At 41.5% G+C, this 25,710-nt stretch overlaps 1 protein-coding gene across 2 annotated transcripts; it reads left to right on the plus strand.

Annotated features, from left to right (window-relative positions):
• Positions 1 to 74: 74 nt before the first annotated feature.
• Positions 75 to 25,433, plus strand: snap91a (synaptosome associated protein 91a; the record flags this gene model as incomplete). Of its 2 annotated transcripts, XM_084026288.1 has the most annotated exons (11): positions 75 to 408; positions 634 to 901; positions 17,135 to 17,277; positions 19,422 to 19,497; positions 20,600 to 20,702; positions 21,200 to 21,293; positions 21,494 to 21,605; positions 21,902 to 22,008; positions 22,097 to 22,138; positions 25,138 to 25,199; positions 25,406 to 25,433. In XM_084026288.1, exons 2-11 carry the CDS (start codon positions 772 to 774, stop codon positions 25,416 to 25,418), a joined length of 882 nt encoding a protein of 293 aa, XP_083882414.1. In that variant the 5' UTR covers positions 75 to 408; positions 634 to 771. The 2 variants fall into 2 exon arrangements, with proteins under 2 accessions (XP_083882414.1, XP_083882415.1); XM_084026289.1 differs by lacking the exon at positions 25,406 to 25,433 and having other exon boundaries at positions 76 to 408; positions 25,138 to 25,203.
• Positions 25,434 to 25,710: the final 277 nt, after the last annotated feature.

A 25,710-nucleotide genomic window follows, 5' to 3' on the forward strand; every position in this document is an offset into this window, starting at 1 on the left:
GTCACCTGACTCGAAGCAGGGGGCGGGGCGGGATGAGAAATGCTAAAAAAAAAAAATGAAATAAGCAAGGCAATGTTAATCCACTAGGAACGCCGCCATCCAGCGACCCGGGCTGAAGCGCGCATCGCCGGGGTTTACAGGCTGACTGTGGGCCGCAGCAGAGTGGAAGCACCCAGCACGGGAGGAGGAGGAGGAAAACCCCGCTGCATTGGATGGTGGGATGATGATGATGATGCCATCCAGGATCTGATGTTCCCCTGAACGCCCCGCTGATACACAAGGACTGGTGGTGGAGGGGATTATCCGCGAGGCTGGAGGAAGGAAGACTGGGAGGGGGGAGGCAGCGACACTCATCATCCGGAGAGGACCGTTTTGTCAGGGAGCCTGGCCGACAAATAACGCAGAACAGTAAGAAACTCATCGAAAATTAAAATTAAAACCTGGTGTAGGATTTTGCAGTTGGATGTGTTGGCTTATTTAGCCTAAAGCATGTTTTTTTAAACGATATTGGTCGTCAGTGAAGAAAGTCTTGCAGATCCAACGCAACTGACTTGGAATCGGCCAATTCCACTATGTTCTGCATTTAAAATCGTTTGCAATTCTATAGAAAGTGTCCTTCTATCTCTCCTCTAGTGCCGTGTTTCCGTGGTGCTTTGGAGGGCAGCTGGGATTACTGAGGCCGGTCGTGCATTTCGGTGTTGGAGAGGGTGTTGGGGGGGGTAGGACCATAGTGGACGCTTGCTAGTCGAGGTTGGACTCCACGGAGAGAAGATGTCGGGTCAGACGCTGACGGACCGCATCGCCGCGGCGCAGTACAGCCTGACGGGATCCGAGGTCGCCCGAGCTGTGTGTAAAGCCACCACACATGAACAGACGGCTCCAAAGAAAAAGCACCTGGAATGTGAGTTGATCTTATCTATCAATGTTTCTATCTATATATGTATGTGTTCTTTCGACCCTCCATCCGCTCCTCATGTGCAAATAGGCCAAGCACCAATGATGGTTGCCTCCCCCCCATCCACATTGTTAATGTGCTAGGGGAAGGGGGTTTGTCAGCCACAGTATGTACATGTCCATGCACACACACGCATAATGCTTGAGGCATCCAGTACTTTAATTTAGACTTTAATTGAACAACAAACCAAACCTATTACCTAACGACAGCAGGGCTTCTTCCCCCATTGTGCCGGCAGATGAGCACAAGCACCAGTGTCGAACCAGAATCAAGCCACAAAGCCTTAAAACTAGGCAATAAGCCATACTGACTGGAGACCATCTCCCCCCGTGTTGCTTCACTGCCAATAAATGTATATTTGAAAAGTGCTGTTGCTGCTAAACACACAGGCCTTTGCCTAGGTTCTTGTGCCCTGTGATAGAGCAAAAAAAAAAAAAAGGTGTGTGCCTCTGCAGCATACATCACTGACTTTCTTTTTTGGTGCAATTTCTTGATTTGTTGGCATATCTTGTAGGACAAGGGTGGGAAAAGATGCGGTTAGGGTGCTGATTTAATTTCAAATGCTGATATGAAATGTGGTGAAGGCCTAAAATATTTGGAAAGGGCTTAATGCAAACATAAATGTTAGATAGCATAGCATGTATCTGCTCATAGAGGCAATTTAGGTTGCATTATCCCCTGTGTGCAGCCATACAGACAGTTAAAATATTCTGATGTAGATGCACGTGAATGCAGCATCTCACCAAATGGTACTGTATCTGGGCTAAATTTGTTCTAATAGCTCTTTTGTGTATGCTTGTTCACTGAACATATGAGTTTGTCCCAGACCCCATGCACTCAGTAAGGCCTCACAAATCTTATAATGTTATTTGATGTTGAATTATATCTCATATCTTAATTTGTTAAAAGGCGACTAGTGAGTAACCCTCAAGTCTTAAAAAATGGGGGTGTTAGCTTAGTTTACTGTAACTTTTAGCTAGCAGCATTAGCTTCTCGCGCTTTGAAGCACGTTAGAAGTGCTAATGCGCTAAACTCTCTATCAACGGGTGAAGGCAAACAGTATGATATTGTGGAGAAAAGACATGCATAAGAAACTGTGAGAAGTGGGTGTATTTGGATGATAACACTAATACAAAATAGTAGTGGGCAAGGGGGCAAAGATATTTAGTGTGTACATCATAGAAGAAGCGATGTAGATGGATAAACTTTGAACGTGACCCTTACAGAAACTAAGTGAACACACACTGAGGTTGGAAGCTCTCCCAGTTAGGTAATAACTATGTTTGTGTAATTATATTAACAACAGGCTTCTGCACAGATGACTCACTTACACCAGACATGCGTTGTTGTAGGTTCATACCATCAGCTTTGCCTCAGTATAAGATCTGAAGAAACGGCAACAAGTTCATGTTGGCAAACTCGATCCCAGCCGGAGAGATCAATCCGCCTGTCTGTCTGTATCTTAAACATAAAAGTGAATGATGACCTGCGTTAAACCATAGCACAACAAACTGGAAAGCTTGCCCACCTGCCAAATTTTGTCAGCGCTATACTTAAAGTGAGTGTATGCAACCTTCAAATTAAGAAATAACACTCTTGCTAACATTGAATCCTGGAGTAAAAAAAGACACTCAGCTCTTGTTCTTTTCCTGATTTTCCAAGATTTTGTTTCTACAGGTTTTGCTTCTTGGTTTGGTATGAGCAATAGCTTATGGTGGCTAATGTTAGCTAAAGGGCTGCTGTGGCTCAGAGGTAGAGCGAGTCCAATCGGAAGATTGGCGAGTTCGAATCCCGGCTCCTCCAGTCTGCATGCCGAAGTATCCTTGGGCAAGATACTGAACCCCCAATAGCCCCAGATGCTGAGCCTTCGGCGTGTTAATGTGTATGAATGAGTTAATATTAGATCCTGATGTGCAGGCAGCTCCTCTGCCATCAGTGTATGAATGTGTGTGTGTGAACGGGTAAAAGTGACTGAATAGTGTGAAGTGCCTTTTTTCGCTAGTTAGCTAGAAAAGCGCTTTTTGTTGACTTTTTGTTGTCCTTATTTTTAGTTACTGTTAGATACAAGCATGTCACAAATAAACATGAATATGTCTTTAAAGGAGTCATCACCTGGAAATCGCAATTTCTCTTGTTAAAACATGCATATCTGTGTTTGACCTCAGTTGAAACTTGCCTGAAAGGCTGGAGTTTGAAAGTGGCGCCGTTTTTTCGCTTCTGCTCTTTTTCCGAACAGGAATAGCACACAAGGGTGTGCATTCCTAAAGCACGAGATTTTGATTCTGCGCCTTCGGTGACGTCACCGTGGCGGCTACTTGCATAAGCCCACCCCTCTTTCACCACCCAACCGCGCCCCGTCCGCTACCTGAAATCGCCGAAGCGCCGCCATTATGTTTTGGAGTCTGCATGCAGGCAAGCCCCCCCGGCTCTGTCCTTCCTGCGGCGAATCAACGCGCGCCTCATTACATATTATACAATGCACATCCGGACCAGTCAAAACCTCGCGCGTAATCTCGCGTGATAAAATCGCGGTACGAAAAAGGGTCAGAACAAGCTCAATGTTTGATTAAATTTTTTTTTTTTTTTTCTAATAAGTTTTACGAATTGATCCAAAGCGATCCAAGGGGGGCTGGATACGTATAAAACCAGGTGATGACTCCTTTAAAGAATCTGCCTTAAGGGAAATGGTGTCCTGTTATCCTGTAATTACCACGTGTGGCCACAGTGGCCGCTGTTTAAACGTTTACTTTAAAACTAAAGGCGGAGATGAACTATTAATTTGACCTGATTACCGTCTTTTGATCCACATTACTTTTCCATCTTTGCAATACATTGTAAGACTAGTTTTGATGCCGAAACAGACAAGAAGAGCTCAGTTTAGTTAAGGGCAAAACATTTATCTTGGATACATTTAAATGTAAAGTCCTTCAGTTTAAGCAAAGTGGAGGTTTGGTTACTTTTAAGGCTTAATGACATATGTCAAAGGTGAATTAATGTCACATTGGAGGAACTGCTTCAGGGATGTTGTCTGACATTATATTCAATCTCATCCGTAGCTGACATTTACTCAATGTGTTGCTTGGGGCAACTCAAATCCATTTCTTTTTTTCTGTGACCGCTAGCAGAAATATTTATCGACACCACCAGCGAAACCTGTTGCCGTAGAACATCCACACTATCAACAACATCACACCTTTATGTACTATCTTGTTTCAAATAGAGGAGCTTGACAGCCACCATTCAACCCTTCCACAAAAAATACCTTTAACTACATTATTCAATAATGTACAGCTATTATGTGTTTGCTTCTGAAATTTCCTGTCTTTTATAGCATCCGTAATGATAAAACTGAATTACAGATCATCATATTTTCCTCAGTCGATCAGCCATCTTCATTATTAGCCTCTTATTCCATTTCTTCCTATCCTGCCCATGTGGTCTACCATGTCTATGGGTAATTTCTGCTTTTTGCAACCATGCAGTCACATGTATTTAAAGTGTTTGGCTCCTGGACACTCTTCTTAAGTAAATATACATGTCATAATTATAATAAGATGTCAGGAATATATTGACTGCCCTCTTTCTTATTACATCCTTGTATTAGTCTATATTTTCTGGGTTTCTGGCTGTAATCACAAGAGCTGCTTCTTACATTCAGGCTTAAAAAACAGTAACAAATCAATTAAGATGGCTGAATGATAGCTTTTATCTTGCTTTTCTGTCACTAAGTGAACGCCACCAATCGGTTGAGACTTTCTTTAAATAATGTAGTTGTTACATCTGACCATTATTATCAAAGCGATATACATACGACATCCAACCACAATAAGAGGATTAATTTGTTCTATTATCTTCTTCCTAAACCCAGACAGGTCTCCACAGACACATGGACCAAAAATGATTTCTTATGGATTGTTCCGCTGATAGCCAAATGTGTATTGGTCTGTTGCACAGTTGATCTAGTTCGAGTGACAGTAGGAGAGCATCGGGGCAATAAGCTCCTAATGCTCTGACGGAGATATCACTGTTGAACACTAAGAAAATCAGAAATCAGAGAGCTTGCAGACTGATTTAGGTTCCTCAACCTACAAAGGCACCGTACTATTAAACATTTGTGTTGCAGGTATAAACAGACATGTTTTTTTTAATTTTGGGGAATATCTTGGGGGTTATATCCCTTTTGCAGGTTGGCAGGCTTTAGGTGCCAACCTGCAGGCAACCTATAACTGTGAATAAGTGAAAGACTTTTTAATGTGGCTGTCCAATCAGTGTTAATGGTAAACATAGTCCATTGGTGTAATATTTTCCTGTGTGTGTGCTATATATAGGGGCCCAGAAAGCTGAATTTGCAGCTGCAGAATCTGTTGTTCTTCCTGCATTCAACACAGACATGACAGTGATGTAGTTGGAGGCTAGGAAGAGCTACAAGCTGCTATGTTTTTAGCTGGGACTTCTAGTCTCTGCCTCTGGGTAGCCATGGGGCGCCATTCTCTAGCTGCCCAGAAGCTGCTGTACGTTTCCAACAGCAAAACTGGCCTTCTAAAATACTATAATGAGAAAATAAATAATGCAGAGGATATTATGGGATACATTTTACTGTGTTTTGTATTTAATCCGAGCCAGAGCGTAAGGCTGAAGAAATGCGGCGGGGAGAGGCCGATGCATGCAATGCATCCTGGTATGTGGGTTTAGCTGGCATGGCTCTGCAAGCAGCAGAACTCAGCTTTCTCAGCCAATAAAGCATGCACTGAGGAATATTTTGCTTTAATTGACCACATTTACAATAAACGCTGATTGGACATCCGCATAGAAGGTGGTGAATTTCCCTTGTAATATAGTGGACAGTGACCAAATTATTTGTGTCTTCAAGCCACAAATTGCGGACTGATAGTAGCAGAATAGTAGGTATGTGTCTAGAACAGACATTTGTCATTTATTTTAAGAGCTTGACAGATGACTGATACAGACCGGAGGTCCTCTAAACTCCTAAAAGATTAGAGCTCAAGCAGCAGCACAGATTGCCTGACACCCCACTTGGCCTGAGTGTGTCTTACAGAAGGCTCTCGATGGCTTACCGTCTGCATGCATGTGCCGCTGTGTGTGCTTGACTTACACAGGGACTTTGAATGAGGATGCAAATGACAGTCTTTTTTGGGGGGATAGGAGCAGGTTGGAGCCGGCAGAGGAGGAGGTGCAGCTGTGAGACGGGCTGTCTGAATGGGCTGACGTTTGCAAGGCATTAGGATAATTATTGTGAACAAAGAAGAGCATTGCTAAGAAGATTGGCAGTTGTTGTCAGTGGCACAAAATCTGGAAGCTTAACATGCAGAATAATAACAGTGCCCTCTTCCTGTTTTGCGCCATAACATAAAAGCATTTTTGCTGTACATTAAATGAACCTTGAGGATTTTTTTTATCACTATAGTGCTGTGGAGCGATGTTTTCCAGAGGGGGTCCCCATTTTGTCGGTATCGTGCACACGAATGCAGACGACGCATTTGGCATTCCTACTACAAAGATGGTGGTAAAACGTCAACAAAGGCAGTGAGGACGAACACTGAAAGTTACTTGGATTTAAACGATAGAACACTGTATGTAAGCATAACTTTTGAGTTTGTGTTGTTTACAAGAAAACTTCACAGGACAGGATTTAATGGAGCAATATGTGACATTCAGAGCATTAATATAGCCCTAAACAACTAAAGATAGTCACGTCTACCTGAGCAGAGAATGAACTCGCTCTCTCTCGAGTGTGTTTTTTATTTCTGATTTTATCCTGACTCAGAAATAGGGGTTACAATCAATACGTGAAGGCAGCTTTTTTGTGCTGCTTCTCAGTGTGAAATCAAAGGCCCAGCCCATGGATCAGAGGACATGCAGGGCATCTGCGGCCCGGAGGGACACAGCAATATAACTAGTGTAACAGGGTTTGAATGTCTGCCAAATGAAGATGGCTCTGTTTCCAAAGACAGGGCCCTCTACTTCTCCTGCTCCTAATAGCCTCCATCTCCATCTACTGCTACTCATGTTGCCCGGACTCTTGCTCTTCAGACAGTTAGGACATACTTTTGCCTCTCTCACTGTTACCTTTTCTCTCTCTCCTCTTTGAATCCACGCATTCACGTTAGATCCCAGACATTGTTCATCCTATGATGACCCTGTTTCTGATTAGGCTTCCTGGCTGAGATTCTGTCGGTGTTAACTGCAATAATTATCACTCTGCTGCCACTCTAAATCTAGTCACTCCAATTAACAGGTTTTTTAACACAGCGATGCTCTGCTTGGGATACAATACCTGCTGTGTGTGTGTGTGTGTGTGTGTGTGTGTGTGTGTGTGTGTGTGTGTGTGTGTGTGTGTGTGTGTGTGTGTGTGTGTGTGTGTGTGTGTGTGTGTTTGGCAATGGGGGGAGGAGGCAGGAAGGTAAGCGTTGAGCAACATAAACAGCGTGCTGAGTCCCCATTGGCTGCTAAGGTGCTGTTACCACAACATGAGTCACCATCAATGTGTTACCATATTTGAGAGACCATATTTGTCTCCCTGAGCTGGGGTGAGTCTATGAAGTCTGAAATATTAAGTATTTTCTACAAGTCTCTGATATGTTTATTGACTGGGGCGATCACGATATCACATTTTTTACTAGTAATCCAAAAAATAAATAATCTATATGAAATAACATTGTTTTGTATGCTCTTGTGAGAATGAAAGGGGAAAGAGTCATGCATTTTCTCAAGTGGCAAGATAATCAAATTTTTCTGGAAAAAAAAAAATTGGTTAGCATATTCTGATAAATTTAGACCGTAATTGTATATCACGATTCCTATAGTATTTAAGGGAATAGTTTGATATTTTTCGGGTCATTAGATCTCTTAGATAAAAGGATCTAAGTATGGCGCTACCGCCAGCAGCTAGTTAGCTTAGTTTATCATAAAGACTGGAAACAGAGAAAATGTTAGCTTGGCTGTTATATTTTTTCTGCCATGGCAAAGACAAGACCCCAAAGACATCGTGTCCATGGACTGTCAGTAGACCTACCGTGGCAGAAAATCTTCAACATTTCGACAGCCTGTCGTTACTCCTCTTGAACATAACACTGAACTTAAAATACAGTTTGTTTCACATTTTTTTGTCTGAAAAATGAAGCAAAGTTGCTCCAACGCTGTCAGCGAGGCTATAGATACTGAAACTGCTGCTGGTCATGCCGATTCACAGTTACATGTGTTAGTCAGTTTGGTGTCCAGCATACATGCAGTAGTACTTTGGATATCAGCATATGTTGCAGTGCTTTACTGAAATTGGTTATCTACAAAGAGGGGAGTATAAAGGACTTTATTTTAGGAGGAGGCATCACAAAAATATATATTTGCAGTTATTGAACATATTCCAGCTCAGGCCTGGATGCACAATGTCCCCTAACTTTGAGGATCCAATAGTTTTCTCATTGTAGTTTATCTCCTCCCTTCTTAAACATTTCTATGAACTTTCTAAGTAGTCTACTGCTTCGAGTGAGTCAGGGTTACATCCATGCTGCTGTTTGTAATGCTCAGCCATCTTCACTTCCTGTGCAAATCTCTCGTCCTCATTATTTCTACCCATATAAAAACACTGCAGCCACATGAACATGAAGTATACAAGAAATGTACAAAAAAGCATCTTCAATCCTTTTTGTTGCTTCAGTTAGTCCTCACATGTTTCCCTTTTGATGCCTCGCCCACTCGATCTGTTCGCCATCACTCTCCGCCTCTGTATCTCTTTCTTCCTTACTACTGTATAATGATTCTGTGCAGCGCTTGCCTAATGAGGAGCTGCAGTGAGCAGAGAAACGTGGAAGGAGGTGGGTAAGAGTGCTCAGCATGAACTGCAGTGTTGATCTCACAGTGGGTATCCGCCGAAAAGCCCCAGAATGACTCGCTGATATTAAACACTGTGTGGGAGGTGGACTGTCCTACTGACAGTGTGTGTCCAGATTAATGAGCTGGGACCAGAATCCCCCATACAGCTGCTTTCAGACCGTTATCTACTCTGAATCTGAGCAGCCAATTCAAACAAATTTGCTTCTCCTTTCTTAATACCTCCCACTTCTTCCCTGGCCTCTCAGCCCTCTGTCTGATGTCCTTAGGAGGCCACAATGTCCTCCAGCCTGCTACTCTGAGGATAAAAATGTTTTTATATTGCCGTAAAGTTGTATCTGTGGGGGGATTTATTGCATTTGATGGGCAGAATGCCCTATCCAGAATAAAATGAAAGTAAACACACCTGTGTCCTGGTATGCAGGTGAGGAGGAGCATAGGAGGCTTTCCAGCTGCTCAAACATTAAGGGGCCGTGTCTCCACCCAGGCTGCATATCAATAATGCAGGGAGGCTCGGGTTTCCTGCTGTTTTATTACACAGTGTGACTGTTGAGTTCTGCCTCCCGTGTAGAAGTGTCCCGGCTTTGCAATAAAAAAAAAGTGTCACAAAAAAGTTTTCCTCCACAGAATGAATCAGCAGATATGGAACGGTTGTTTTACAAAGTTCTTTGTGAAGAAGCATTCAGGCGCTTTCTGACAAGCTTGAGAAACATAGGCCTACTTACGTATCAATGTGTTTCACACACAGCACTGGCTCTAAGCATGCTACCCACAGTGCTAATGTGATAGCTGAACAATGCATCACAGCAAAGTGTTGTTGTTTTTTCGACTTCCTAGACTATATCACTCATGATTACTCACTCATGCAAACATAGACAACCCTGGGATTGATTAAATATAGGGGGAAATAAGCTTGTATCTGTATGATCACTATAGTTCTCAGAAACATGGCTATGAAAATATTAAAAGGAAATATAGGGAATGTTTTATTTTAATAGTGCTGTATCCACAAAGATACAGATTCCTGTCTGAAAGAGATGGCCAAATATCAATGAAAAAAAGGAGGCCTGGCAGCATTATTTGGTTCAGCATAAGGGCCGCACATCTGTCTCCTTTCAGAGCAGAACCTGCACCCAACAGAAATATATACAAGCCACAAGCTTGGTTTTCTATTCAGACAGGGAAGACATACGGCCTAACGGGAGGTGAACAGCCAACAAGGCATGAATGAAGTTTGAATGAATGTAGCGTGGGTTAGCATACATCGAAACTGTAGGCAAAATAAGAAGGACAGTTATCGGTAATCAGAGGAAGTGGACGTGGCTGGCAAAAGCAGATGTGGTCAAAAGATTTATCGAATATCTGGGTCTTTACCAGTGTTAGCTTCTGTGTCTCGTGTGCTAGTGTGATTTAGTGTGTGTTAGGTGACTGGACCAGAATTTCTTTTGTCCAGGACAGCCATAGTATACTTATACAGAGTGAGTGAATGAATGTGGGATGTTCTACCAATGAGCTGCATCAAAGCAGGCAAATAAACCACAACTCCACTGATAGCTGAGTGAAATGCCACTGAAAGCTAAAGCGCTGACATGAAGGCAGCGCTACTATCTGAGTGCACCAGCAGTGGCAGCAGCATTGTGTGGAATGTCGGCGCTTTCCTCAGATGTCACTTCCATCCTCCACAGTGCCTGGATCCCAATGGCTTCCTCTTTGTTTGGCAGCCACGTCACATTGGTGCTATGCTACGTGGGGACCGAGTGCATTCTGGGTATTTTTTTTTCCTCCTTCCCCCTGTACGTTGCTTGAGGGTTAGCTATAAATAAACGCTGTGCTTTCATGGTCCGTTCATGTGTAGCTCAACATCACTCACGCAGCATGGCATTACACTCTGCACTCGTTACATAGATAACGCGCTTACTGAGGTTCACCGATCCTCATGTTTTACGAGTCACAGTCTATATGAAACATGAGAATAGATATAACAAATGGCTCAACAAAGCAGGTATTTATATGAATTCACTGTTGTATTTTCAGTGGGGGTTTTTTTCAGCTGTGTTGAGGCTGGTATGACTCACATACATCTGGCTTTGGCTGGATGGACCCTATCACTGTGCTGCTATGGGAGTTTGCACCTGTGATTTCAAAGGAGTTTTACTGCATCCTTGATGCCGTTGCATATATGAGAGCCTGTTGCCTAGGAAACCACCTTGACATGCCGACATTTCCTTCGTGGTATTGGCGAAAATCTATCTTTGAAAAACTAAGAGGAGGATGTTGCATGTGCGTCATCCAGCCCTGCGTATATGCATGAGTGTGTCCTGCGGTGCATGCGTGCCTGGCAGTTTGTATTCCGTTGCACTCGCACACAGCAGCTTTGATATCACTTACAGTTATTGATACGTTAAAAGGGTGGCATTTGAAATCGGAGTCCTGTCAGTCGCGTGCTGTTGGGTGTGGCAGATGCTGCAGGGCACCCTGATGTGCTATTCAGTGACAGTTATCTGACACTGTGTGTGTGTCAATAGAGCATCAGCAGCATGGGATAGGAGAAGATCTCGATCGCTACAAGCCCTCCGGGTCCCCAAGGGACGCCTGCACAGAGTACATCTGGTATTATTTATTCATTTTCTTATTGTCAAATGATCTTGTTAAAAAAAAAAGACCAAAAGCAACGATGCATTTGTCCATCAGTACTTTACAGTTACCTACCATGTGTCATTAAGTTCCATGCTCCTTGGTTCCTGCTGAAGATATCTAGAAAAACAGGTCACAAGTATATGGTTTTGAATAATTTCTTAAAATAGATGTGCACAACTATTTTTAGAAAACGTCACATCAAACATGGCTGGATTTTTTGGGCTGGGCTGGAAAATAGCCAGTGAGGACAATGCATGTGGGATTGACTCAAAAGAAACTACAGTTCCCATGTTCATCAAAGAAACAAGTGACCCCATGTACCATTGTAATGCTCACCTGTTTTTAGCCATAGCAAGATACATTTTTATCTAGTACTTCACATCCTCGTACAGTATGTCAGAGGTCTTGGGCATATTTAATCTTTTTATTATTATCAGTAAATCCCATAAAAAGCAAAAACCAAGGATGAATCTGTCAGACTAAGAAGGACTGTCTGTGTAGCTGCAGTCTGCTCATGCTGTACCTCCTTCTATGAGGAATTTAAAACACCATAACCAACTGCAGGGCTAGACGATAAGTGTTGCCATGTTGCCATTGGCAGCCATTTTGAGATTTATTTTCTTATTTTTGGTTGCCATCAGTGTCATGGTTTTTTGTGGACATTTTAATAATTAAAGAGTAGGGACAGCAAAATGTGCACCCCATAATACATATTTTTGAGTGATATTTTAATATTACTGTTACCGTTAGAATGAGTGCCAGTCAATGCTGGGTGTACGTTGGTGCAAAGTTATTTGACTGAGTGGAAAAACACGTCAACATCACAAACGAATATGCAAATTGATTCACCTGACAAATAAGCCGATGAGCCTGAACAAAAAAACAAAAAGGAAATTACACACATACTCATTATAAAGCTGATGTGCATAGTATCGTAATTTCTCAAAATATAAAGTGAGTAAAAATGGCAACTATAGTCTCAGTTTGGGCAACCAAAGCTGACGCCTTGTTGACAGCCAGGCAATCATTTTTAAAAGTTAGTGTTGTACTCTTCATACTGTTGCCTTGAGTGACATAAACCATCATTAAAATGCACATAAAGATGTATTTTATTTCCTTGCAGTTCAGGAACAAGGAAATCACTTGAAAAGTAACCATAAGTATGCCATCTGCAGGGGGTATGCAGAGCAGGAGCCCCACTGGCCATGTTTATTGTTTTGAATAAATATGTCACATGAATGCAACTCTTTTATGTGTTTTCAGATGACAATAACATCCCGATGGGGAAGAATCAGCTTTAATAAAATACACAGGAAATATTGTCAGGGATTTATTCATCGCTGCTTGTTTTTAATACGGTGATTCTAGCGTTGGCTTGGTACTATTGTGAAAATTGTACATTTTAATGTGTAACAGATGAGACTGCATATTATGCATTGAGTGCTGAGTTGCATTCTGAAGTGTCGAGCGTAAGCGTCAGCTGCCTGTTAACAGGTGCCTTACATTCAGACGGCTGTATTTTTTATTTTATTTTCCTCCGCAGCTCTCGTTTTTCTTTTTTCTTTTGTTTTACAATCACATGCTGTAGACGACGTGAACATGTCAGACCAATGGCCCTCCTCTCTTTGCTCGATGTGCCTCACGATGACGGCTCAGGTGCTGCGCTTTGAATTAGAGCAGGGGAGGATGTGTGCGCGTTTGCTAGAGTGGGCTTACGTGTCCATGTATGATAATATAATAAACACGTGGAGAGTCCTGTAATCCTCATGACACAAATAACCTTGTGTAACCACTAAAAATCCCCAGGCTTTATATGAAGGACATATTCTGTGTGCTGTCACTGAGGGACTGAAATGTCACACGAGGACCACGTTACAAGACAGACTCATGTTTGGCTGCTACAACAGTTTTGAGCCAGAAAAGGTTTTAGAGTCTGAAAGAAGCTGTTAAACTTCTTGACTAGGTTTATTTGTTGACAGCAGTCATACTATTGTCTCTAAACAATACAAAATCACAATCATTCAGTCTTTTAGCTCCGTTTTGGTCTCCACCTAAATGCTAGCTGCCTTAAGCTTTACTATGCTGACCAGCTAACTGTGTACAGTGGTTTTTCACAGCTTTTTCCTGCCTGATGCTGCAAATGATGTTGATGATGTTGAACCAAAACAGTGCAGGTTGTGAAAAACATCAACAAAAAATAATTGAAGACCCGACTCGTTCCAACAATGTACAAAATTGGGGGCAGTACTTTTCCTTTGTTTGGGAACAACTTTCCACATCAAGATGGGTTTATTATTCAAACCATGCACATACTTGTTAGTCAGTGTGACTCTGTGTGTGTGCTGGCGCCACGTATGCCTTGCACTATCTCTCTGTCATACTCACACTCACACGTATGAATAATTGAGAAGGAAGGTGGGGAGAGACGGTGAGTCAGGAAATCCTGCTGGATTGTTGCACAGCATCCCAATCAGAACAGAGACTCCACCTGTTTCTCTTTGTCTCCTTTGACAGGATTCAGATTTTAGTCCAGTGTGTGTGTTTCAAAAATGTACCAAGGTTTCATCCAACACATTTGTTGGGAATATTTGTGATTCATAGAACAGTGAGTGAAACGTTTTTCCAATACGTTTCCCTATACAGCTCTAATCTCTTGAATCTTCATTTGCTTATTGTAATCTTATTAAGGCATGAATTACAGTAGATTTAAGGCAATTATCTTAAATGGTAGTGGCTGTGCAGTTTGTTTTATAGTACAGAAATACAGAGAGAGACAAGCAGAGAGTGAGACAGATAGACAGACTGACTAAGATAGAGACAGACAGAGATGGAGAGATGAGAAGCGTAGGATGATGCAGGCTGCTGACTCATTAGGCCTGAAGGGATTATCTCTCACACTTTGTGCATCTGTGTGTGTGTGTGTGTGTGTGTGTGTGTGTGTGTGTGTGTGTGTGTGTGTGTGTGTGTGTGTGTGTGTGTGTGTGTGTGCGCGTGTGTGTGTGTGTGTGTGTGTGCGCGTGCTGCATACTACCGAAGAGGAAATGCAATTATTACTGCATGATAAAAGCATGATGGAGGAAGCAAAAGTGTGAGCAGACTTGTAGCTTGAAAGTCAAAGCAGTGACCTTGAATGCACCCTTTCAAACTACACCTGCTGGACTTGATTTACTCATGGAAACAGAAATGTGCACTATAAAGCAGGGGAAAAAAACAAGTTATTGTTCAGTCACACAAAATGCCACAGTGAAATTTTAAACGGCTAAATCATTTCTTAAAACAGCTGGATACTCTGATTTTTAGAAGATGTTACTCAAACACGAGAAAATTGTGTTGATCTATATTCAGCTGCAGGGTGCTAGAGTGAGAATCTATAGCACCAGGACAGTGTATGTGGATATGTGAGTCTGCTTTCTAGACTAGTCTGGACAAACCTTAAGAAAATTGTAATTTTTTTCACATCCACATCAAACTAACGTGATATGAAGTATCAAAGACACTATAAAAAGGTGTCAAAACTGTCTCCTGTAAGAGTTGTTAGAACATTTTCATTTCTCCATGTCTTATGTAAAATTCTTTAGTTCCCCATTGCTCATTACTCCACATCATTCTCACTCATGTGTGAAGTGTACTGCTATTTAATCTATATTAGGCCAGGGAGGAAAATCCAATAGACACCTCTCAGCTTTCTCCCTGTCAGCTGACAGCAAGTATGCAGGATTGATATGACACTGATGATTAATGAATCACAGGGCTAAATAGAAGTTGCTGTGGGTCTGCTGAATCGAAGCTTTTAAAATGATGTCAGTCATGTTTTCTGTCCCTCTCGGTTCATCACTACACACCTACTTGTCTCATTCCTCATGCTGTCTCTGCAGACGCTTTGCCATGAAAGACAGCCTGCATATCTGCCAGTCATTAGGTATTTTTCACATATACGTTAACTTAACGTTATCTGACACATGCTGATAAACACAAGGACGAAGCACAACTACTGATTGCTCTAATTTATTATTAGCAAGTCATGCTAAGCTTTTGGTATATTTTCCTCTTTGCCAGCCTACCAGTTACATTACAAAGTGCTGTATGACTATATGTATCACAGTGGCTGCATAGTGTCGAGGAAATGTCTCTTCTTTGTTCCAGGCATAAACAATCACTTATAATAGCTGGATAGCATTATACAACTTTAAAGGTGGCTTAAGTAGTGGGAATTTGCTGTTTTTTATAATATAGAGCTGAAATGTTAGCATTAAAGCAATAATAATAATTTAATAATAAAGAAATTATCATTTTAAAATTTGAATTAATTTAGTTAATTTCTTATTGCCTGTTTGGGGATGCAAACCAAACTGTACATATTATTGCCTAATCACCTGACACCAAATATGTTAGCAAACATGGGACAGCATTAGCACTGAGAGCAAATGTAAAATGTTACTCTCAGAAATAACTTTTTTGTTGTTTTCCACCAAGTGCTGAGGGAATTATCTGGCTTTTTTAATGGTAATTGCAACACTATGTCCGCCAGCTAGTCGCTAACTGTTGTTTGTTGGGTTTATCAGAGTTTATTTTCACTGAATACGGCTGCTTGCTGTGGTTGGAAATGATGCTGATGAGAGCAGTGAACCACAACGATAAAGTTGCAGATTTAAAAACATGGCAATTAGAAAACAGCTGCTAACAAAGCTTTAAAGAGCCAATGAGAACCGCAGTGTCAAGTGAAAACACGATGGGGTCATGACCCGTTTTCATGACATAAAGTGCTTGTTATTCAGTCATTACAGAATTAGCAACATGGATTTAAAGAGTGGTTAATCTCCGGATTTTTGCTGTATTACATCAGGTCTCATCTCATGCATCACAATATCGACCCGGCCTTTGAAACTGCATTCGCATTGTAATCCCTTCTCCCTTTTTGGTTCGTCCCTACAGTATCTCTGCTGTGGAATGTTCCAATCTCCCTCCGCATGTGCTAGTGTTAATGACTGACTGCAGAAAGGAACAAAGCATTAGCCAGTGTGACTCACAACAGCAATGGTGGCATAATGCGAGGCACAAAATTAATTTCAATAGGATGGAAAATGGCAGCCTCCAGAGGCAGTTGTGTTGAAACTCACTCCTTGTGCTTGTGAAAAGCATGCTACTTTTACTGAATAGGCATCGGATGTCAAAATCAGAGGAAGTAACACATTTAGACGGACATTTCACACTGCAAAACCTGTCATATCTAACAAATGAGCTTCCGATACAAAACCTCCAGTTTTAGTTAAATGCCTCTGTACTTTGTCCTCAGACCAGTTCCCAATAAAGGTGTGTTGAATCATGATGATACTTTTTGTTGCTCAGATCAATACCTTGAAATGAGACTGAACACCTTGCGGCTATACTTAAAGATATAAAACGGTTTGATTAACACTGAATGCAAGTGAAAATATCTCATTCCATATGCAGGTGTTTTACTTATTTTAGGAAACACTGCTCAGGGAAATACATCCCAAGAGGGTGGGCTGTGTGAATACTGCTAAGATCAGATCCAGTACCACCGCATTAACTGTACCACACTTCTATTTGTTATTTCTCAGCCATCTGTTGTCATTCCTTGAATAAAAAAGGCTTACGCTGTACCTGTGTGTCTCCCTCCCTGCTAATATCCACCATCTGACCTGCTGCTCCTCTCTCCTCCATACCTTGCAGACCTGATCCAGGCCACCCAGGAGACCAATGTGAACATCCCCCAGATGGCCGACACGCTGATGGAGCGGGTCGGCAACGCCAGCTGGGTGGTGGTCTTCAAAGCCCTGATCACCACACACCACCTCATGGTGCATGGCAATGAGGTGAGGTGGAAATGTTTTAATATCTGGTAAAATACAATCAGGGGGAAGTGAGTTAGTATATATCTTCCCTTGAGCAAGGGACTTAACCACCAGCTGATCCACTGAACACGACCATAGTGGGATTGTAGTCATCGGTAGAGACAGCAGGAGACTGGTTGTACTAGGAAGCTGCTGGATATAAAAAAAGCTGGACACTAGGGATGGTACAATATAGGATTTTATCGCGGATGGGGATAAAAAACACTCACAATATGTTGATTGTGGTGAATTATCAGAATAATCGTAAATATGTTGAAGTATGTTGAAATAAAAAACAGAATCACACAGTGAGTTATGATGACCCTTATTGCCTTTCATGCATGGTAATGTAAATATAAGCTAGCCTAGCGTTAGTCTGTTTTCATTCATGTTATGAGTGTAAAAGGGTGGAAATTACTTCAGCATGATATATCAGTTAAAGTGTGCACAGAACTATATTTTAAATCATTGGTTGGTGGGATGTCTGCAGCTACAGTATACAAAAAACGAAATATCAGTTATTATTATTTTATGATTAATTATATTTAAATTGGCAAACGTCATTCCGAAATGAGGTCACACACTGGAAGGGGCGTAACTCAGCCTTTCCATATCAATAAATACATATTAAAAGATACTTAAATGGAAATGTACTTTACTAAAATGTAGCCCAAAATGTTCTCCCTGTGCAATTCCCTTTACATTTTGGCTTCGACAGCAGCGGTGGAATTAGCAAAGGGACTGACCTTGTGCTTCCTGGTCCTGACCCTCCTGACCCCATTACTGTTTGTTCTGACAGCTGAAGAAAGCTTTGAATGGGCGACGAGGGATAACTCAGAGAGATAAAGAGAGAGACAGAGAGAGAGAGAGCGATTGATACAGCACTGTTAGAGTATTCTAAAATATGCAATAGGAGAGAGCAATAGAGAATATACTGTAGTTGATAGAGACTGACAAATACTGTGGAATCAAATTATTGTCACATTTAGTCATTCATTTACCTGGGGGTTGCCTTCCCAGCACACATTGGGTGGAGAGCAGAGATTTGGTGATATGAAGATAAAAGCATTAACCACTGCAGTCGATACAGCAGGTGTCAGAGAGGAGCATAAATTGTGGTGCAATGAGCCACAATGGGATCCTGTAACACACACACACACACACACACACACACACACACACACACACACAAATAAGCTGTATATTTTATATTTTTCGCTATTATCGATAAAAGGGACGGTTTCATAAATGTGTCGCTTAGAGAAGGCAATGTCTGAACACAGTACGTGCCTTCTGTCTCCTGAGACCTGCTTTAGCCAGGGCTTTGCTGCTGTAGTAACAGTGATGATGATGGTAGTCTGAGTACTGACTGAAGAGAGAGAATGACGTGAAAAGAAAGTGGGAGGAGGGGAGTTGATGTTTATCGCCTCGTTTCTGCAGGGAGGAATTTTCATTCTTTACCTCCCCTCATGTTGGTGTGTTCTTGTGTAAATCAGCCACTAAATAAGCATCCATAGTGTGTGTGTGTGGTGTGTGTGTGTGTGTATGTTTGTGTGTGTGTGTATGTGTTGGGGGGGGGGGGGGGGGGGTGGGGGTAATAAGCTTGCAGGGCTGCAGAGAGAGCCGTTTGTCTTTATCATGCTGTCCCTCCATGTGTCTAATTCATATTCACGCCCTCCCACTCACAAAGGCTGCAGCATTGCTCCTTTAATGCTGGATTCTTTCATAATCACTAAGGAAAAAGGCTAGTATGGAATCACACCTCTCATATTAATTTCATTTTCTGCTGCAGGCACTTTCACAGGTTTGTAGTAGAGAGCTGAAAGCCCTGAACAGCCCCAGAAAGCTGTGAACATCTACCAAGCCTTCCTTCCTCCTTTTATATTTAAGATGGAGCCATCTGTTTGAAAAGGATCGTGAAAATATAACCAGCCATGACTGCTATGATGTAATGTGTTCATAACCATGCAGTGTCATTTATTACTAACTGTATTTTTCATTGAATCATTTCACTGAATCTGTTCCCCAAAGTTTTTGCCTTTGCCTAAATTAGAGCCATTTCACCATTTGTCTTTTTTATGCCTGGCAGAGATCTCAACCCTTTGTATTTGTCCTCTCCCCTGCAGAAATTTGTGCAGTTCTTGGCATCTAGAAACACCTTGTTCAACCTCAGCAACTTCCTGGACAAAACTGGTTCGCACGGTGGGTGGTGTTTCTTTCCATCCTATCTTTGACTTAACCAGCCCTCCATCGTTTTCAGCCAAGATTCATCCCCATTTTCTGACCTTTCCATTGACAATTAATTCTCCCCTTTATTAATGTGTTACACTCTCCCTGTAACACTTATGTTCAAGACATTTAACATGTGGGGGAGGTTTTCAGCTATAATATGTGCAATAGCAGAATAAGCCTAAACTTTGCAACCTAAATTATTCCTCTACCGATCCCTCACTTCCAGCTGTCCTAATCCCTAGTTTCCCTCACTTAAACCATCTCCATGGTGATAAACACTGGGTTCACAGTCTGTTGTCATGAAAATGTAGTCGTTTAGGGCAACTGGAGTATCGACCAAATTGTACATTTTAAAGACATTTAAAAGACCACATAATTAGGGATCACATTACGGTATCAATCTTAAGCATGGAGTGCTGAGAAAGAAGATACCCCTTATAACCAGCACCTCTATAGCTGTGTCAGAGCCTTGCTAGCTGTTTCCCCTGCTTACAATCTCTAAGCTAAGCTAATCGTCCTATGGCTCTGGTTTAATTTTTTAGCATGCAGACAAGAAAGTTTGCGTTAGTAAGGACTGATGCCTCTCTTATCTGTCTGTCAATTATGAAGGTATTGCTAGGGGATTATCTTATGTTATCATTAAGATTTAGAAGCAAATAATATATCGTTTTACTTAGCAAGACTTAGTGATGCTAGTAGATTTTCATCTTTTGACGGAGCCAAGCTCACTGTTTTTTCCCTGTTTCTAGTCTTTATGCTAGCTAATGGGCTCTTAGCTTTAGCTCCATTCTTAGCATACAGACAAGGTAGTGGTGTCAATCAATCTCTCAGCAAGAAAATATACTAATTTTATCAGCCATTTACTTATCTCAGGAGTCTTTGCACCCTACAGCGCTTAAGGTACAAAGACTCTTTAACTGGCATTTAAGCTATTCTGAAGATTTGTAATAGCTTATCTTGACAATATGTAATTTTTTTTTTACATATAGTCATAAAGAATACTTTACTAGTATTCTGCCCTGAGTTGACATTGGTTGAATGTGCATATGTTTCCATGTGAGTGTGTCCTCAGGCTACGACATGTCCACGTACATCAGGCGCTACAGCCGCTATCTCAACGAGAAGGCCTTCGCCTACAGACAGATGGCTTTTGACTTTGTTCGGGTCAAGAAAGGGTACGTTTTTTTACATCTCTCACAACACCCCTGCATGAATATTTCAGCATTATTATCGATTTTGAACTTTCTTAGTTTATCCAGACCAGAATATGCCCCTTTATTTACCTGCCCTCCATATCAATCAGAATAACAGTCATCCCACTGGGGGCCGGCTGGTGCGTGGGATGGACTCCAGCCCGGCGTTGGGCCAAGTAGCATGGGTTTACTGCGTGTATACTGAGTGCAGAGGTGAATACAGAGTTGGTTGTTACTCATGCTCACAGAGTTGAAGGCTCTGTTTAGCTGGCACAGACAAGGTCCCCCCGGATCCTTAAGCTGATGATGAAAAATGTAACTGCAAACTACTGAATAGAGATCAGACACGTTGGTGGATGCTGCACGTGTGGAAGGTAACCAGGTATTCAGACAGAAAAGTACGTGAGTCTTTTTTTTGTTTATCTGAAAGCTGCTTATTTCTCACATTTTCTATTTCTTCCCATCTTCCTCTGTTTCAGAGCTGATGGAGCGATGAGGACCATGTCAGTGGAGAAGCTTTTAAAAGGAATGCCCACACTGCAGAGCCAGATCGATGCACTGCTGGATTTTGAGGTGAGTGACACACTATTAGCAAACAAAGTCTTTTTTTTTACAAGGTACACAATATTAACCTATCACATTATCTGCCTTTGCTGAAATGAATCGTCTTTCTCATTTGATATTTCTGTTGGTTTGTCATTTAAAGGGTATTTTATGTTCATTTTCAAATTCGTAATTACCCTGTTCCTCCTGGCTTTTATTTGTATCTGTAGGTGCAAGCACAGGAACTGAACAATGGGGTGATAAATGCCTGCTTTCTCCTACTCTTCAAAGACCTGATCAAGTTATATGCCTGCTACAATGACGGCATTATCAACCTGCTAGGTAAAGAATACAGCAGCGGAACACTGTATGTGGGATCAACTCAAAATACATTTGTTATATAATAAATCATATTATATTTGTACAAGGATCATGTCACGTAGTGCAACACTGCCACAGTGTTTTTAATAGTTTAAAAGACAACAATGGAGCGCTATGGCACAAACGAATAAGATATATCAGGCTCAATATGGATCAGGATCTTAATAGTTGCTTTTGGTGTTTTCTTGGGATTTGTTAACAAAAGGAGAAACACGTAAGTAGCTCAAGATTCACATTTCACGATCTCTGTTATCCAGAGAAATTTTTCCAGATGAAGAGGAGCCAATGTAAAGACGGGCTGGAGATCTACAAAAGGTTCCTGACACGAATGACTCGGGTTTCGGAATTATTCAAAATTGCTGAGGTAGGTTGCATTGTACATCATATAAGTAGTTAAATATTATATGTATAATATAACTGTTGCATTGAAATGTCACTCTCTTCTTTTACAGCAAGTGGGAATAGACAAAAATGACATACCTGAACTCACTCAGGTAAGAGTGACAATGGCTTTTCCTCAACTTTATTTATTTTCAATTAATTGCTAAAACTGGATCCTTTCTGTGATTTTTGGAGTCAGTTTTTCCTAACACTAGTGCATGTGGTGTGAATGTATAGAGTTGCCACCTGTTTTTTTCACCTGCTGTGTTCACCATCATTGCTCCTTAATTAGAATAATCATAATTTCACAAACAGCCACACTATGTTATAAATGGGAGACGTATCCAACTGTGCCCCGTGTTGTGCACTTCCATTCTCCGACCAATGAGATGGAGGTATGGTTTTTTTGCAGATTGATCAGAGAGTGAGAGTGTGAGTATTAGTGAGCACAGAGCTGACTTTGGTGAGCAAACAGCTTACGGGGAAGACCAACATTTTGAACTCTCTTTGAGTGCACTGAATTGAAGCACACTGCACGGCGAGTGCACGTCCAGCAGACAAACATCAGGCGCTCTGATGAAGTGGGATGATGTGACTGGAATAGAATTGGATGCTGCAGAGGATTGGATGCTGTAATTTCAGCCTCTTTATAGCTCTTTTAAGCATTATAATTATTACTCAAAATACTTTAAAGGAGTCATCACCTGGTTTTATACGTATCCAGCCCCCCTTGGATCGCTTTGGATCAATTCGTAAAACTTATTAGAAAAAAAAAAAAAATTTTAATCAAACATTGAGCTTGTTCTGACCCTTTTTCGTACCGCGATTTTATCACGCGAGATTACGCGCGAGGTTTTGACTGGTCCGGATGTGCATTGTATAATATGTAATGAGGCGCGCGTTGATTCGCCGCAGGAAGGACAGAGCCGGGGGGGGGCTTGCCTGCATGCAGACTCCAAAACATAATGGCGGCGCTTCGGCGATTTCAGGTAGCGGACGGGGCGGGGTTGGGTGGTGAAAGAGGGGTGGGCTTATGCAAGTAGCCGCCACGGTGACGTCACCGAAGGCGCAGAATCAAAATCTCGTGCTTTAGGAATGCACACCCTTGTGTGCTATTCCTGTTCGGAAAAAGAGCAGAAGCGAAAAAACGGCGCCATTTTCAAACTCCAGCCTTTCAGGCAAGTTTCAACTGAGGTCAAACACAGATATGCATGTTTTAACAAGAGAAATTGCGATTTCCAGGTGATGACTCCTTTAAGAATAGAAAAAAGTGGTAGCAGGAGTCTCAAACCACCTCTTCGCAGGAGAAATGTCATTTAAAAAATCAGACAATGGAAGAAATCCGAATCCAGGCGGACATTTCCATTAAAATCTCTTGAACTAGAAAGGCATTTAATGCAATTGACATGCTGGATGATTTTTTGAGCTCTGTGGTGTTTGGGGTTAACAGCAGTGTGGAAAATTGTAGAGAATGGTAAACAATGTGTCAGTCCTAGCCTGATAAATACTAGGTCAGTGACCCTAGTTGAATGATACCACAGAGTTTCTTGCTCGTAAAGTAAAACCATAAATTAACAGTATAACATAACTAATCTTCAGAGCCCAACCCTACATATCTTCGAATGCCCATCTTTAAAAATGAGGGACTGTACGGAAGATAAAGTTCGATTAATGTGTCCAGGAGAGCAAACTATTAATCTCAGGCTCTGCCACCAATTTCTCCTCTTATCCCCTCCAGGAGGAATTACATCATCACAAACAAGACAGAATGATATTACTGTCAGACTGGCTTTGTGAAAGTGTTATGTCATGTTCACTTGGGTGCTCTTTTTTAGGAGCAGTGCATAGATATAGGAAGCACTCTACAAATGATGGCAGGGTCTGCTATATCGGATCATATTTCAAACATATGCCTGAAGGCCAGATGATTCAGCAACTTGTGTATGTCTCGGCGTTCCAGTGATGGAGCTTTTGTATCGCTTTGTCGTTTGCAGAACAGCATTTTTTGTCCTTAGTGGCGAGGACGAACACTTTAACGTCTCTGCCTGATGATCTACTCATCCCTCTTAATGCCTTCAGCCTCTTGTTGGCCTCTCACTGTTTCAGGTGTAATAGACTGGATAGCTTTACATGAATAGATCCAGGAAATTCAGCCAGGTATAAAGAAAAATGAATTAGTGACCTATTTTATCAGCTGAATTAGCTTTGACCTCTCTTAATACGCCTACTGAATCACCATTCAATTTAACTGCGTGTCTGGAGGTGATGTCCCCCTGCTGAGCATGCAGCTTTCCATGGTGGCTGGTTGGAACACTGTTCTAGCACTGAGATTTAACACTATTCTGTTTCCCTCTCCCTTTTTTAATTGTTTAGTGGTTGTTTTGCTTTATTCTCCACTTAAAATTTGAAAAACTTAAAAAACACATCTGGAGGTTTATTAATGGTTCGATTCGTCATAGAAACATTTAAGAAATAGCTAAGATAAAACATGCATTGAAGTGAATAATATGAGTGTGCATTTTTGTGAAGGTTTTTAAGGCCCAAATCAAACTGACAATTTGGAAAGCATACATTTGTTTTATTTTGTTAATTGTTTATCATTCATCAAGTTTTGGAATTTGCAACCAGGCGGTGTTACTCTGTAATTGTGGGTGCAGATTGGTTTCAGGACCATCAGGGTAGCAGTCAAAGTTAAAATCACAATTTAATACGCTTCCACCAGGAGGAAGCATGCGCACCGAGAAAAGCCATCCATCTAACAATGAAGCCAGTGATGGAGTGAAATGTCCTGTGAGGCAGTGCTGTCGAGTCGATCTTGTTAGATTATTCTGAAAAACTGCACAAGGAAGATGATTATCAGTGCACCAGGAGAAGAATGTCTCAGCTGGGTGACATCTATCATCTCTGAGGGTGCCAGTTAATTCTTCCAATCATTTTTAAGGAGATTTTACAGTTTAATGGTGACATTAACCTGAGCAGACATGTTGTGAATATACAAACTTAAAAGCTCTAAGAGGAGGCGTCGTCACTCAACTCAGTGAGCCTTTCTGATGGGACTTAACCTTTCTGATGTGTTGACAACATAAATAGGTCCCTGTTTATTATCCTACAGGCCCCAGAAAGTCTTCTGGAGTCCCTGGAGACCCACCTTAATACGCTGGAGGGCAAGAAGCCGTAAGTAGCTCAATTTTTAATGTTCTTTTAATGCTGTAACACAGCTGATGCTTTCGATAATCCTGTAAATATACAGTTTAATGCTCTTTCTGTGTGGCCCTACTGATCTTTGCATGTCATCAGTGGCTACTCTATTTACAATGTTTCCCTGCTAGTCCCCATTTCTTCTCTTAACATGTCATTTCCTCTGTCTTTACTCGACCCAGAGAGGATAAGTAAGTATTCTTTGTCATTGAGAAGACAACTTAAATATGATTTTACCATCACACGTAGTGATGCATACCTTTTTCATCAACAGTTTTCAGTGATTCTATAGAAATGACATCTGAGCAAGCAACTGACATTTGTATTGTCGTGTACTAAAGTTTTATTCAAGATGCTTTTCTATAGAAACCTCATCATTTTAAAGAAAAATGATGGTGCAGAATAATTAGCATCATCATTGTGATAACGATGATTACTTTCAGCTGATGCCATTACTAACATACCAGTATGCATCTTTGTCATCATC

This window comes from Eutrigla gurnardus (assembly GCF_963514095.1).
Source record: "Eutrigla gurnardus genome assembly, chromosome: 14".
Classification (NCBI taxonomy): Eukaryota; Metazoa; Chordata; class Actinopteri; order Perciformes; family Triglidae; genus Eutrigla; species Eutrigla gurnardus.